Consider the following 15,423-nt stretch of genomic DNA (forward strand, 5'->3'; position numbering starts at 1 on the left):
TGCTTTTCTCATCAATCTGTTACAGAAAATGATAAACTAGTTGTTTGTGTGAACGAAGTATTCATGGTCAACACACTGTTGTTAATGGTGTGCACTTCGGTATGATGTGAAAATATGATAATTGAAGAATAAAAGTATTGTTGAGTGATGAATACATTGCTGTTAAACACATGTTTTGCTTTTGATCAGGAAGCTCATATTGTGACTGTGTTGATCTACCTCACGAAAAGCTGAAAGCTACATTACAATATGCAATTATCAATGCATTATCATATTTATGTTAAGTACAATACATGTGCACCAGTTATATTGTGTGTGCTAATATCACTGCATTCCTTTTCCTGTTATCATTTCTACTCCAAATGAATTTCTTATCATCAAATCAATTCGAACAAATATTGAACATAAATGTCATCAATGTTGATCAGCTATTGTTACGTAAAATGTCACCTGCATTTGTCTTTCTAATGTTGTAACTACTTAAAGCACTGTTTGAAAGCATTTTTTACCAGTTGCTGAACAAACCGGTTGTAACAATCAGTACTCGTCCTCTTTATGTTATTCATACAATATTATAATCATGCAATGTGCTAGTATTCTCAAGATAATCATGACATGATATTTTGTTGCCATTTCACAATCGATATCACGTGTTGTAAAGCCATGACACAACTGTTACTAAACTGGTATTTAATTAAAAATATTCTATCGTAACAACATATTTACATATGGTGGTTGACTAAGAATGAGCGCTAATCACTGTGGTCTTGATGACCATGTCGCATCTTTTTGACAGGTAATAAGAAAAATAATCAAAAAATTTTAAATGATGGTAACATAAAAATATTTAATGAGATATTATAGTGTGATCAATTTAATTGGCATTTATTATGCAAATATTTGTGTGATTTTGCAGCAATTTTACAGCACTGCTGCTTTCTCTCAAATTGATATGCTATCAGCAAAAAGAAGAAAAAAATGTACCAGTATATTGAAAGATGAGGCTGAAGCTAAATAAAATAAGAAAACGATACAATACAGAACAACATCCTAAGTCTAGGGGTAATTATGGCAGTGCTAGTGCAAGGAAACAACACATGTGATAGTAGCTCATTTTTTCACTAAAACTCGTTTACTTATGTTCACACATTACAATATCCGAATAAACACACTTTTGTGGTCCGCTAGATCCAGTCATGACCACTAGAATTTAGTTCAAAGGGAAAATTTGTCTTTCATCTTGCTCAAAATCTTCGCTCGCATCCTATCACAATATAAAGGTGTGCTGAAACCGCAGCAGTGGCTTTAACATACAAGCCATGACTTTCATTATCTTCCTCAGAAGCGCTCGAATAACTTTTATTCTGGAATGGGTAGTGGACGCTATACAACTCGCACCCGTAGGTTGCAATCGGAAGTAGAACGAACTTGACCAAAAGCATCTTGGTGGATGCTGGCACAAACTTCTGTGTGAGGAGCGGTTTCATCTCATGGACATACGGATCATCTTTTCTTTCTTACCCGTATTACTACTTTCACGTCAGGATCAGATGTCAATAGTAGGCTGAGGTGTGTATAGCTATCTATATCAGGAAGAAACTGCTCGCTAAAGCACATTCTGTATGCATCTCCTGGACCAAATACAAATACTTCAATCCTGTTAATGTGCAGAGACATCTTTCACCGTTTGCACCAATAGCTGATCCTGTGTAGCCTGCTCTGCAGTTCATGGGCAGACTTAGCAAGTAGAGCAGGCTTAGAATGACCTCGCGCTCGGTTGCATTGTGACTTTGCCAAGACCATCGAACAGGTCATTGGTGCACAGGTTAAACAGAACCCGGGACGCGGGCATCTCTACCTAACTTCGATATTGTACATTAACAATGCTGAACGAATTTAGCCTGTCAGCACGGATGCCCATACAAGGCAGTGAGAAGCCAAACGAGATTTCCGTGGAAGTTGTACAACCACAGCTTGGCCAGCAGGCCCTCTGTAGTAACACATCGTATGTCTTTGATAAATCCAAGAAGGCTACGTACGTCACTCTACGCTTCAGGCTGCACTATCTTGCGATCATGTACGGGCAGGCTGCGTACATGATATATCTCTGTAGCTAATCGCTCGTAAATCGACACTTTCACGCTCAAAGATGCTTGACAAATAGACACAAGAAAAATAATGACCTTAGTAAACGAGTAAACTTGAAATATAGAATAAACTGCCATGAAAACTTGTCTTGGGCAACAAAATTAAATCAGAAATTTTTTAATCATCCATATAAACCGAGTTGTTAGTTAACAGCGACTACCGGTGACTGTTGATACATCTTTGCAGCGTTATACCTGTTTTTTGTGCATCTGTTATTTGCTCCAGTGTTTTGAGATTGCCTGAAGCGATTAGACTGCATGATGCTTTGCTGGCTATTAGTCATATTTGGCCTGTCATTGATGTTTTTTATCAGATCCGCGCTCAGTCTTCCAGGTCGTGCTGTATTATTGTTGAATTTTCGTTCGACATTCGGGGGCCACATATTACTAACCCCTTCTTGCGTTCTCCGTATGTCTAAGCGTTTTGGCGGTACATTTTCCTTGTGCCCGTTGACTTGTAGACATCCACCGTACTGTGCCTTGGCGAATCGATTCATCAGCTCAGTTTTGAAAGAATTTGTTTCATCACACAACTGTCCATCCCTAACGTACTTGTGGAAATGTTTACCCCCAATGATCGAGACTTTGGTGTTTAAGCAGTTAACCAAACCAAGCATGGCCGAAAAGAAGCTTTTCAAGTGCTCGTACATTTCAATTCCATCTACAATAGCCAAACTCCCCACACCTTGATCCGTTTTCTTTTCCAACTCTAGTGCTCTCAAAAGTATGGCGCGATCACTCGAGCTTGACTCAAATATTTCGAATTGCGGTTTTTGCCCCGACTCGTCTACATAGCACTCGTTTATGTACGATAAATATATTTGAAGATCAATAAAATCACTCATTATTTCATCAAAAAGTGATATGTTTATTCCCCACAGAGCCGAACTGGCAATATTATCAGCTACTGGCTGTCTTAACATGCGTCCAATTTTTTGCATCAAACTTGCGCAGTTTATATTGCTTACTTTTCCTTTCACTATATTAAATTCATTAGTTGACATTGCTTTCAAGCTCCCTCCTCTTTGTGCTATTTTGTGGGCTTGTTCGAAGAACCTAACCTTTCCCAATTGAACTGTCAAGTCCTTGAAATATTTTTCGTTGTAAATTAAAAAGTTCTTGAATACTGGACGTAATCTTTCCGTAAAGCTGTTCTCTGTGGCAACTGCGCGTGCTGAATTGGTTGCGGAATCACCAGATAATTTTTCTTTGCTTATGTCGGAATTTTCCGTTGTATCAGAGGTGCACAAGTCCAAAGTACTCTGTCTTTGTTGATTTAACGCACCAGCCATTGTTAACGGAACACCAGAAACATAAGGTGATGACACATTTCCAGGATTACCGTCGTGCACGGCCTCACCGCTTGTAGCTACTACTTCATTGCACCCAATCGGATGCGCCATACAACCTGTTATTGGCCAGCTGAGACCCAATGGCTGAAACCAAGCAGTAAGTAAACATGCATACAGTAGTCGATACAACAATCGTGTCGGTCCTGCGTTCATAATGCAAATTCTTTTGATCTTTATATAGTTTGGCCATTTCCTTATTTATATCGATATTCTTTATGGATTTAAATGTTTTTTGGCAGCTTTGAGAAAAAGGTAAGGTGTCATACATAAATCTTTCTATATATGGTCATGCCAAGAAGTTTTCTTCTTTAGCTACGTATTGAAATCTTTCATTGCAGCTAGAAATATCGGAAACATGTCCCTGATTAGATACTCGAACCATGTAAATTGCAAAAATATTAACCATACACCAACATAGAAAAGAAGCAATCAACAATCCGGTTCAAAGTACCTAAATAATTAACTATGTAAACTGTCACGACGTTGTAGACGATACGATATTGAAAATCTAGTATCCATACACAATTGTACTATTAATTAAAGTATCTCAACAATATCACATTTCCACACTTTTGTCATATTTTGGCCATGAAACAAAAAATGTGTGCATATTTAGTTAAAAAACTATAAAAAAAATATTTTTGCTAATCACTTAAATCATACCTTATGTGATATATGAACAGATTTGGTGTGGCTAAAAATGATTTTTTTTTTCAATTTTATTTCATTTCTACCATTCTGTCGTATTATAAGATTCACAAGCTACACTTTCATGAAGTACTGAAAACATGCAAGTATTTCTCTATGCATTGAATACCTAGAACAGTGACCTCATCTTAATACTCATGATAAAAATACAACAATTATTGATCTCATATCGTATTTATTCTTTATAATTAGACAAAAACATATTAATTATTCGCATTTAGGGACACAAATTGTGTCGTTCAATTTTGGTACCAAATAGGTGATTCCAAACATTGAACGGCAAATAAAGCAATAATTGTTTATAATTCATGTAATACTAATTTTTCAAACAAAATTTTACTTGAAAACTATTTTCAACCTGGTCTTCATCAACTATGGCTAGATTTGGCAAATTTTTTTATATGACGAAAATGTGCCTTGTATTAATATTTTATAATGGAAATATGCAGTTATATCATATTTTAGTTCATTTCAGTGGTGCAACACGCATTATTATAGCATGTTTATATATTCTGCTTGAAATTGATATCTTTATGGCTTTTCGGTGACACATTGATATTATCTTGATCTATCGACCTGTTTTTGAAGAATAATTTACAGCTGATATTTCTTATCGGTGTACTACGGCCAATTATCATTTTAAACCTTTTTCTGTGCATCCTTTGACAGAAAATCGTTTGTATTATGACCTACAATAATAAATCAATCACTTATGCCAATGGTTCTCTCCATATCTCTCTTTTGACAGCAATGTTTCAACATTTTCTTCATCACATGTCCATTTTCACAGGTTTCCTCATTAAAAATATACCACTTAATAATCGCTTACAAGTGGTTTGAGCTGTCTACTTTTGTATGCTATATTTTGAGGTGTAGCCAACATCATTAGCTACTTTCACTAAGGCCTTTACACTCTAGGGACGATATATACTGATTTCATAACCGTATGATGCTTATATACTGGAACCAATTGTGTGAATTGACACCTTTTCTGCATTTATAGAGAACCTCAGGCTCGATGAGCAACAACAACATTATTCTCGTTTAACTTTATTGAATCAAGACGATCGCCGGTTCTACGAGACCGAATCGACAATATAGGTAGTACCATGGCTTATAAACCTATATTCCATCAACTGAGTCATATGCCAATTGCAAACATGCTCGTACCCGATTTACGTACGAACTCAACTTCATTTTAGCCTGTGAAATGGTTAACTGAGTAGTGTGATCATTCAACTGTTTCAGGCTGATACAATCGATACAAATTACTTTCAATAATAGAACAAAACTAATTGACCAAATCTATTCGTGATATCTCCATATTCTGTTATGGCACAGCATTTTGCTTCTTCCTTTTATACGGTGCTCATCCATACACAACTCTCGGCATTAAAAAATATTCGCCAACTAAGTTAACGGTCTGAAGGCATCTATCTGTGATTTATGTCAGAAATTGTATAGCTGATAAATTTAAATCCATAAACTGGACAATCGTAGTCCAGATACAATCGTGCACACGCGAACGAAACAGTGAGTGCAAGATATTGCATTTTTAATCTAAAACTTGCAAATAGTGTACGGAATTTCACTGTAATGCACCGGTGTATTGTTCCACTAAAAATAGTGCACTGTGCACAACAACAACCTAAACAAACACACATTCCTGTAATAATGAGACAGAAAATGGCTACCATCATTTGTTTTATGGAATGTAATAATGTAACATACATTAAAATTGCTGTCAAACTTTTCATTTATTTTAAAGCAAAATGTTTTACATTACCCGGAATGTATTTCATCACTAAATGACGCACAGGATTTGTTAGCATGAGGTGGTATGAAGAGATGAATAAGTGTATCTTTAGTAGCAAAGCAACAAATGAACCTGTAAATCACGATATTGCCCTAATATCAGCTTTAGCAGAATTACTACTTCAAAATACGGTTTTTTCTAATCAATCCATTACTGTTTACCACCGTGAATGAATCTTAAACATGTTATACTCGGCAATATGAAAAGGATCTGATGTAAATTATATGATTTGAATGTATTATGAGGAATAAAAGCGTTACTTTTAATAGAGCAGTAAAATACATCATTTATATCTGTAGTTTACGAAAAACTCCGTACTGGAAGTTGCGAGTCACAAATCTGCTGTTAGCATCAGATGTGTTAACGAGCATCACCACGGATAATTCTTTTATCAACATCTTACAATGGTTCTTTGAAATTAACGTACATAAGAACCGTTCATGGATAATATACAATAAAGCCTGGACAAGTCATCAAAAGTTACGTTACACCAACTGTTCTTTGTCATTTTTTTCAAAACTAAATCTGATACCTCGAATCAATTTGATAAAAAAAGTACTAAATAGCGCTCAACATGGTACATGTTGGTGCAATGAGCCTGAAATATAAGTTGTATTACAGTTTTGGATAATCCGAACTACTCCAATAGTTAACAAACTGAATGTGACTTGTTATGCTGAAATAATGGCAGCAAAAATGAGTCGTTAAACTGTCAACATGAGAAATATATTTGTAGTGTACAAGCAATACCACTATTATCAGTACACTTCGAAAGCTACAAATATCCAAAACCCGAGTTAGATTTAGATAGAAAAAACTCCATTCACAAGAATACATGGTGGTATAACATGCATTTACTTCAAATCACGCTTAATACCTCGCTAAAACCACTATTAAAAAAACGAAACTACTCGATAATCAATCTCATCTGTTATTGTAGGAGATGTTAATTGCTAAAATTATTACTCTTGCATATCAACATTAAGATGCTCTTTTGAAGTAACAATCAAGGCTACTAAGCACATAGGACAATTTTATGTTCTTTCTTCTTTTTAATATCAAAAATTATATTCTGATCCATGATGAACTGCTATAAAGAATACAGAAATAATCCTTAATGAGAATGCTTATCCTACCCGCGGTCACCTTCAGAAAATGTTTTATCAATCGTTGGCTCGAAGAAGCTATTTTTGATGGCTGTCGTTTCATTGTCCCATAAACAAGGGAAGTGCATTAATAAAGCCAATAAAAATGTATTGTGTAAATGTCGGTTTTGTAGAAGCTATTTTAGTTTTTATTACGCGTTAAACTTTGCTGTGCTGTTCCATGTCCTTTGTGTTGTGTTTTGTTATCGTAGACTCCTCCAAGAATAATTCACGACAGAAGTAATACGGAAAGAAAGTAGATTTGGCTAGATAATTGATAATTTTGACGGAAAAGCTTTTCGTTTAATGCCAAGGAAAAGGGGCTGCATCTCCAATATAAACAATTGTTGTTCTAACTAAAGAAGGAATAGCACGGCTAAGCTGTTTATGCTATCTTTGGTAGAAATAAAAGTAGTAATTCGCGAATTAAACCATTTCAAGATCTAATAAAAGTTGTTATGCAGATTATCATTTTTTGGTGAAGTTTGCTTCGGGATGTATTTTTTATCCAAAAATCAAATCGTAGATTACACTTTTTTACATTTTACTCTTCAAAGTTGGTTGTAACGTTCTGTCTTAATAATCTACTGAACATGTTTATCCATTCATTCGCTTTTGATCTTCCTTCAGCTATCATTATTGTCTGTTCACATCTATTTTTTTGTTACGCTTTTATAGTAAGAATTAAGAAATTTATTTTTGATTGAAATCGTGTCATCTTATTTATATTTCAGTAATTGACATGAACATACCTACAATACTACTTAACACAGAATCTAGCATATTTCGCTTATTTATGATGATTTCGCGCTACATAATTGCTTAATATCAATCATTGCTCACTATTTGTACAGAACAGAATATTTAAGTCACAAATTGCGAAGCGCACTTCTGGAATATCGTTGTTCAATATATCTGTACTTGAACATGGCCCGCTCTTTTTAGAAGCATCAATTTTATTTTAATTTACTATTTTTGGAGACAGTTACCAACAACCCAAATAATCATTCATAGCATGTCAAACAGTGCTATCTTTTTGTGTTATGCATCTGCTTCCGTGGACTATAAAATAATATGCTGGTTTTTTGAGAACTTTTGCGAGTTGATCATTTAGATAGCCTCGCATGGGCTCGTGAACATTTATTTCCGAACAGACTACATTAATCCACATCAAGAACTTGTTTTTGTTTGCTTATTGTCTCCTTGTAAGCTATTATTTGCAGATGTGGTTTTTTCTTGTTCATATCTTCAAATAATTTTGATGCAGATTATAATGTAATTGCAGTGCCGGTATTATTTCTTGCATATAATTCAAGTAAATCAATTTAGTATTCACTTAAGTATAAAAACAATAATGTCATTATTTCTAGTATCAGTTTTTGAGAATAAAATTGCTTTTTTGCGATAGTTTTCTTTTTTAGTTGTATATACCGAAAACGGCTTAGTTCAAATTTGGAAGAATATTTTGTATATATGGAACATTGCCGCACCCCTAATTATGTTCTTTCTTTTACTTTCGATACCATTACTGATGAGATTCGGCAATTTATCCGCTACAGCTGTTAGTAACATGCATCTTCGTGATGACATCAACTTAAGCAACGTGAATCAAAGACATGCGCGTCTAATTGGTCGGGATCGCGCTGTGTTCAAGTACGTCGCAGAAGGAGAAGAGGAGGCCTCTAGTGATTGCATATTGCTAAAAATTAACTCGCTCAAAAGCGTTAGTTATTTGAAAGGTTGGGCGGATTTGTGGGCTGCATTTAATAACTATTTGCACGAACAACGCGCTCTATCTATAAGCTTTAACGCATTTATTGAACAGAATAAGCTAAATATTGAAAAATTTAGTCGAGATCTTAGAAAAAATGGGATTCTTATTAATAAATCAGTGTCGGAAGAGACATTTGAAAAATTAGAACCAATCGACAGTGGAATTAGCACTGGGGAAGTATCAAGCACAGGAGGAAGCACGAACACTTCGATGACGGATATAAATTTGAAAACTTCTGGTGGCAAACCAGCAACGCCCGCTGAATTTAAGTCCTTTCGTTCGCGAATACCGGTCCCAAAGAGCGGTTTTTCACCACGAACATCCACTCCTTGTATCAAAAACGCGCGATTCCCTGCAACACCACCGGTTAGTCCAGTTTCTAGAACAGAAAAATACTCAAGACGTGCAGAGCATCCAGCGAATAACTTAAGCCATTTTCGTATGCTAAAGCAAAAAATTGAATTTGTTTTAAAATCTCTTCAGACTCAAAAGAAGCGTTCAACAGATGAGCACACAAGACGTAGCTCGCTCAGCGATGATAGCACGACCGATAACTCACATCGTCAAAATTCTGATTCTAATGTATCATCTAGACGGTTGTCACTGCCTACCCCAATAAACAACAATCAGAATGTTGCAATATTATATGATCATTTAGAATCGATAAAAAAAGCTTTGAAATCTGCCATCGCGGATTTTGAAGGCATTATCGCATCTTTAAGTGGTTAATACTGTCGTTGGATAAATGGGTCTTTCTTGGGATTTATTGCGAAAATATGTTTAGCATATCTGACATAAATCTAGAGATGGTAGATCTCATGACCGAATTGGCAACAATAAATGATTAAATATGAGTTAATAAGTTCATTCACTTTGATTTTCCTGTATTTTAGTTCGTTAGTTACGTAATCAGCTTTCCAATTCTCTGCTTTTCAAATATGTTTTTATGTTGGGATAGTAACGTAAAAGGACCATCTCCTGTAGGCGAGTCCGCTGAGGCCACTTAAAGGATGAACAATCGGTGCTACATATGCCTAAAACACTTGAACTGCAGATAATATGTCAAACTAGCTCAAAAAGGCTTGTTAAAGAAACTTTTGTGAAAAGGAACTTTTACTTGAATATTACCAAGTAGATGAAAACACCGACTGCTAGGCAAATGGCACAACCCACAACAAAGAACACAACGAGCCCATAATTTCTTTTGGAGGAGGGTTTTAAGTCCTTTTTTGGATTGTCAGCTTGTGGAGATTTATTACCATCAGCTTTTGATGATTCATTTTTCGCAGTATCATTTTTAACGGCTCTGCTCCGATCTTGCTGCCTGCCATTGCCAGTTGGCCGATGGTAATTGTGCTCATCTTTGGGTACATCACTTCGAGCTTTGTCGGCATAGACAGGCATAAGCGCGAGGGATCTATCATGCGGCTCGTCGCTTGTCGTTTTCAAAGGCTTATTTTGTTGCTCCTCAGTTTTATTGATGGCAAAACTACCCAATGGTGGTAGTCTTCTCTCGTTCTTGACAGGCAAGCTATTATCCGGTCTTGGGGACTTCGCAGCATCAGATGTATCTTGCACAACCGGTTGACGTGATTGATCATTTTCTGCAGTGCCATGTTTATCACTTGTTCCAAAGCTTTCAGTGGTCGAATGAAATTCTTCGTTCGAATCCGAATCCTGCCTATTGTCACCGTTGCTATTTGCCGGTACTTTCGAAGCGTTTGCGTCTTCAATTCCTTGATTATTTGACCGGGACCTATTCAATGCTTCGGATTCTTCGATTTTTTTTTTTTGTTCTACGAAGTTTATCATTCAGCTCTTCCCAAAACTCCTCACGATTCTGCCTTTCTGTCTTGCTATTGCTTAGTCTGGCGAGCAGCTTCTTTGTTTTAGCTGCACTCTTGTCCTGCATAGAGGCTTTAGACTGGCCAACCTCAGCAACTTCATCTTTTTCACCCTTAGCATGCGTACTTGGAACAGAATTGTTCGGCACAACTTGTGTTGATCTTGTGATATTGGCTGCATTCTCGTTCGGATTTGATTTTTGTTCCTCAAGCCCGTCTCTCTCGGAGTTGGCCGATGGTTTAGTGCTTAATGCTTCTTTTTTCTGTTTACTGCCTTCCAATTCTTTTTTTCTTGCGTCTTCAGCGATTTTGGACATCTTATGGCTTGTTTGTCCTTTTGCTTTGCCACTATCACTTTTCTTTACCACTTCTGGCAATATTTTCACGAAATCCTGATTATTCCACAACTCTCTTGCTTTATCGCTCAGCTCCTTGACATAACGCTCGACATAACTCAAATAAAGCAGTAACATCTTAGGATACGACTCATCTATCGCTTTAATGTGGGTAGTTTCCGCTTCCGCTTCAAATTCACTTAAAACTTGACTTATCGCCTGCTTACTTGGTGCGACGTGGCACTCGGTGATGAAAGAAAAAAGCGGTTCTAAATTTAAAACATCTTGAGGGACGACATCTTTCAAGGGTTGAAAACTGAAATTAGTCGCAATAGACCTTTGGAACTCATTGATGTAACGGCGAGCTTCTTCAATGTCATCCAAAATCGAACTACACAACTCTCTGTTAGACATCCTCTCGTAAACAAAGTTTTCATCCTTTATTTCTGCAAGAAGGTTTGCCGGTATATCGTGAAAATCAATGAAGTGATTGCAGCAATTTCGCAGGAAGAGGGTATTACTCGCCAGTGCCAAAATTCCACGGTGCAAACAATCTGCATATCCAGAGGGCGCAAGTTTTGCTGCTCGCGACATACAGATTTCATTTTCTGCATTATCTTGGTGAGCACCATCTGTCCAATCCTCGCTTTCCCGGTCTACGTTGCCACTTCCTTCAGCAATCGCCATATCCGGATTTGCAGGGGAGTCTATATCTGCATTACTGGGAGCAGCATTCACACTACTCACCAGGCCTGCTGTGTCTTCGTTACCGGATCCAGCTACGGAAGATATAGGTGGCTGTGCTGTGCACATCCCCACGAGTCCAGGAGTAATCCCGCTCGAAAAAATCCTGGAAAAACCGAAAAGGCCTGTAGCAAAATTTCTAAACATTTGCAAATACATAACCATCATCCGTACAACGTTCTTATATACTTTTATTTTATTCTTTAAAACATTGACAGTTACCAAAAAAATATACTTTTAACCTTTTTTTGGATAAAGGACCACCACAGTGTCACAATCAGATTAACAAAGAAAATACGTTTTGATGCAATAATTCTTCCAATTACATATAATAACTGCATTTCAATTCAGCAGCTCTGTTAGTGTAAAATGGTTTGTACTGCTTGTTCCTATCATCGGTTATGTATTCGGCCATAGCTTATCTCGTAAAATTTTATATTTTCTAATTAGTTATGATGTGATATCAATACAGACACAAAGTTACGCTTAAATGCTTTTAGTAAGTATAAAGGAACCGTAATGACAGCTATACCGGATGTGTTATGACAGTGTTACCATGTAAAAAGCTAGATTTAAGAACTGTACGCCTCGTTGTATACAATTAGTACATTGAAAAGGGGAAACGTTTTGATATGTTTGACGGAAAAATTTTTTAAGAAACTTGGCATACACGAAGACAACAATCTGACTATCTGACATGATATTTTGATTTAGTGTTTGAAAATCGTTATAAATCACACAATTCAGAACACTGAATTGATAAGCATGATCAGACAGATGCTGGAAATTAACACAAATTTTGAAATGACATTTGTTCAATGTCTATCGGGAAAAAGCACGTAGTAACATGTAATTGCCCTTGTCGCACCGAGTTTTATAGAAAAGCATGTAAAATGGAAATCGATTGCCCTCCATGTTCTATAAAAAAGATAAGCATTCAAGTGATGATCAAAAAATAATCTTGATAGTTCAGAAGGATTAGGGCAATCATCGAACAGGCCATAAATTGGCAACCATGGACACAGTAATTTGCAACAACCCTGCAGCACCACCATGTTATCCATTCTAACGATGAGGTATTGCAAAATACTCAACGTATTTTTAATCGCCACTTATAGATCCAGGTGGTGAACATGACTGGCTTGGACACAAGATCCTTTCGCTATACTTAGCCCCTCCCATGCATTCTCTGAACGTGACTCTATACGATTCGCAGAAAGATTTCATAGAAAAGGCTCAAAGAACGATCGAAAACAACCAAGTAGCAATATTCTCTTCGCCTACGGGTACCGGAAAAACACTAAGTCTTCTTCTATCGATAGTGCCGTATATCGAGAAACATGTCATCAGCGATTTTTCTGGTGTGAGTAGTGCTAACAGGGCGTTGATAAATGAACTAAATTTCAACGACACACCGATCTATTACTGTTCACGGACACATTCACAGCTGAACCAGGCAATCAACGAACTTAAAAAGCTGAAAATCGCCTGTAACGCGGTTGTTCTCGGCTCGAGAATGCTTTACTGTAAGCACACGAGTGTGAATTCCTTAGATAACTTGGAAATGATGAATGAACGATGCAAGGAACTTCGAGAAAAGGATAAATGCGAATACTTTCTGAATTTGAACGGTGATCTTGATACCATACGATCTGAACTTGATGGTTACATCCTGTCCAATGGTGCTACACAAACCACATCGAACAAAGAAAGTTATCTCAAAACTGGAACTCTTAGCAAAGCGATGCTTAAATTAGAGAATAAAGCTGGTTTTTCGTCAAAAAAACTTGGAAACGAAATAAACGCTTCTGGTCTCTTCAGCAAACAGACTGTTCCCGTAAATGGGCTTGGATCCGAGACTAATGGTCGGTACAGCGCATTCACAAATAACAACAAGGACAGCACAAGTATGTACAAAGCAGCCACGCATTCTGGTGCTATTTCATTTGTGAATGAAGGAATATACGATATTGAAGATTTAAAAAGCAGTAGTTGTAATTTTTGTCCATACTACAAGTCGAAAGAGCTGTCCAAGTCAGCCTCTATCAAATTCCTCCCGTACCAAATGCTGTTCAGTAAAGATGCACGGGATAGCTTCAAATTGCAAATCAAAGACTCGATTATCATCATTGATGAGGCTCATAACATTTATGAAAGCGTAATACAAATGAATAGTGTGTCAGTAAGCTATCACCTCATAAAAAAGTACATAAAAGCGTTCTCGAAGTATAGAGCGAGATTTTCACAAAAGTGTGATGCAACACAAGTTCCTTCGCTTGATAATTGCCGTGCCAATGGATTCACTCAGGGTAAGGTGATTGCTGATGCATTTCTAGATATCCTAGGACACCTGGACAATTTCTGTGAATGTAATAAAAACCAGGCGCTCACAGAAGAAAAGTGCCTGAGAGTAAACGATTTTTTGGTCAAAAGTCATCTTCAAAACTACAACATGTTCAGACTCAAGGAGTATATGAGAAGTACAAGCTTGACACAAAAACTCGAAGGATATGAAAAAGATCTACACTTTGGACTTTATACAATTGTTAACTTTCTAGTGTTGTTGACGAACAGCGACAGTAATGGATTGATTCTGTACGATATGAGCAAAATTCGGTTCACGCCCTTAGATCCCAAACTTTATTTTGAGGATGTTCTAGAATGCAAATCGCTCATACTGGCAGGCGGAACTATGGAACCATTAAATAATTTGCTTTGCATTTTGAAGAATGCGAGTGTGTTTTCATATGGGAGCATTTGCAAGAACTTTGCGGCGTATCTTTTGGCAGACGGGCCGTCGGGAAAAAAACTGCGGCTGACCTATGAGCACAGGGAAAACAGCCAAACGTTAAATGAACTGTTCAACACAATCAATAATCTCATCAATAACGCTCGTAGTGCGCTACAAAAACGGAGTACTTATGGTGGAATTATTTGTTTCCTTCCATCCAAAAATTTTTTGAAAATAGTGAGAGAAAGGTTCGATTCCAAGTGCAACAGTGACGTTTCGTATGTATTTGAGGACCTGAAACAGTTTACTAAGGAATGCAGCACCAAAACTACAGTGCTATTTGCAGTTATGGGAGGGCGATTAAGTGAAGGCATCAACTTCAGCGACCATTTTTGTAGATTATTGATCATTGTTGGCATTCCTTTTCCATCGATGAATGTTGAAATCAAGGAAAGGATAAAATTTCATGGAAGAGATTATACAACCATCATAGCACTTAAGACGGTAAATCAAGCACTCGGAAGAGCGCTGAGACACAAACATGATCATTCCGGTATCGTGTTGATCGATGAAAGATACGACAAACTGCAATATTTGCTCTCTCCGTGGATAAGGGAAAAGATTAGAAAAGTAAAGTTTGGTGAGCTGTTTAAGGAGCTCCATTTTTTTCTTAGAACGTGCCAATAGCTATGAAATTATCACGCAACCTACGATGAGATGATACACATAGTGCCAAATATGATACTTGGTACCACACCCCCCAGACAGCTGTACCTTGTTCAGTGCTCCACTTACAGGCTCAAATCGAACATAGACAATAATAAATT

At 36.9% G+C, this 15,423-nt stretch overlaps 5 protein-coding genes across 5 annotated transcripts; 3 read left to right on the forward strand and 2 right to left on the reverse strand.

Annotated features, from left to right (window-relative positions):
- Positions 1-2,252: 2,252 nt before the first annotated feature.
- VCUG_01370 (uncharacterized protein) lies at positions 2,253-3,654 on the reverse strand (the record flags this gene model as incomplete). Its single annotated transcript, XM_008076200.1, has 1 exon — positions 2,253-3,654. A coding segment is annotated over one exon (1,364 nt), but the record flags the coding sequence as incomplete, so codon positions are not given.
- Positions 3,655-6,263: 2,609 nt separating this feature from the next.
- Positions 6,264-6,632, forward strand: VCUG_01371 (uncharacterized protein; the record flags this gene model as incomplete). The annotated part of the gene is made up of 1 exon (XM_008076201.1): positions 6,264-6,632. One exon carries the CDS (start codon positions 6,264-6,266, stop codon positions 6,630-6,632), a length of 369 nt encoding a protein of 122 aa, XP_008074392.1.
- Positions 6,633-8,666: 2,034 nt separating this feature from the next.
- On the forward strand, positions 8,667-9,792 carry VCUG_01372 (uncharacterized protein; the record flags this gene model as incomplete). Its single annotated transcript, XM_008076202.1, has 1 exon — positions 8,667-9,792. One exon carries the CDS (start codon positions 8,667-8,669, stop codon positions 9,669-9,671), a length of 1,005 nt encoding a protein of 334 aa, XP_008074393.1. The 3' UTR covers positions 9,672-9,792.
- Positions 9,793-10,086: 294 nt separating this feature from the next.
- On the reverse strand, positions 10,087-12,033 carry VCUG_01374 (uncharacterized protein; the record flags this gene model as incomplete). Its single annotated transcript, XM_008076203.1, has 1 exon — positions 10,087-12,033. One exon carries the CDS (start codon positions 12,031-12,033, stop codon positions 10,699-10,701), a length of 1,335 nt encoding a protein of 444 aa, XP_008074394.1. The 3' UTR covers positions 10,087-10,698.
- Positions 12,034-13,045: 1,012 nt separating this feature from the next.
- Positions 13,046-15,283, forward strand: VCUG_01375 (uncharacterized protein; the record flags this gene model as incomplete). The annotated part of the gene is made up of 1 exon (XM_008076204.1): positions 13,046-15,283. One exon carries the CDS (start codon positions 13,046-13,048, stop codon positions 15,281-15,283), a length of 2,238 nt encoding a protein of 745 aa, XP_008074395.1.
- Between the last annotated feature and the right edge of the window lie 140 nt (positions 15,284-15,423).

Source organism: Vavraia culicis (genome assembly GCF_000192795.1).
Source record: "Vavraia culicis subsp. floridensis unplaced genomic scaffold supercont1.21, whole genome shotgun sequence".
NCBI lineage: Eukaryota > Fungi > Microsporidia > Pleistophoridae > Vavraia > Vavraia culicis.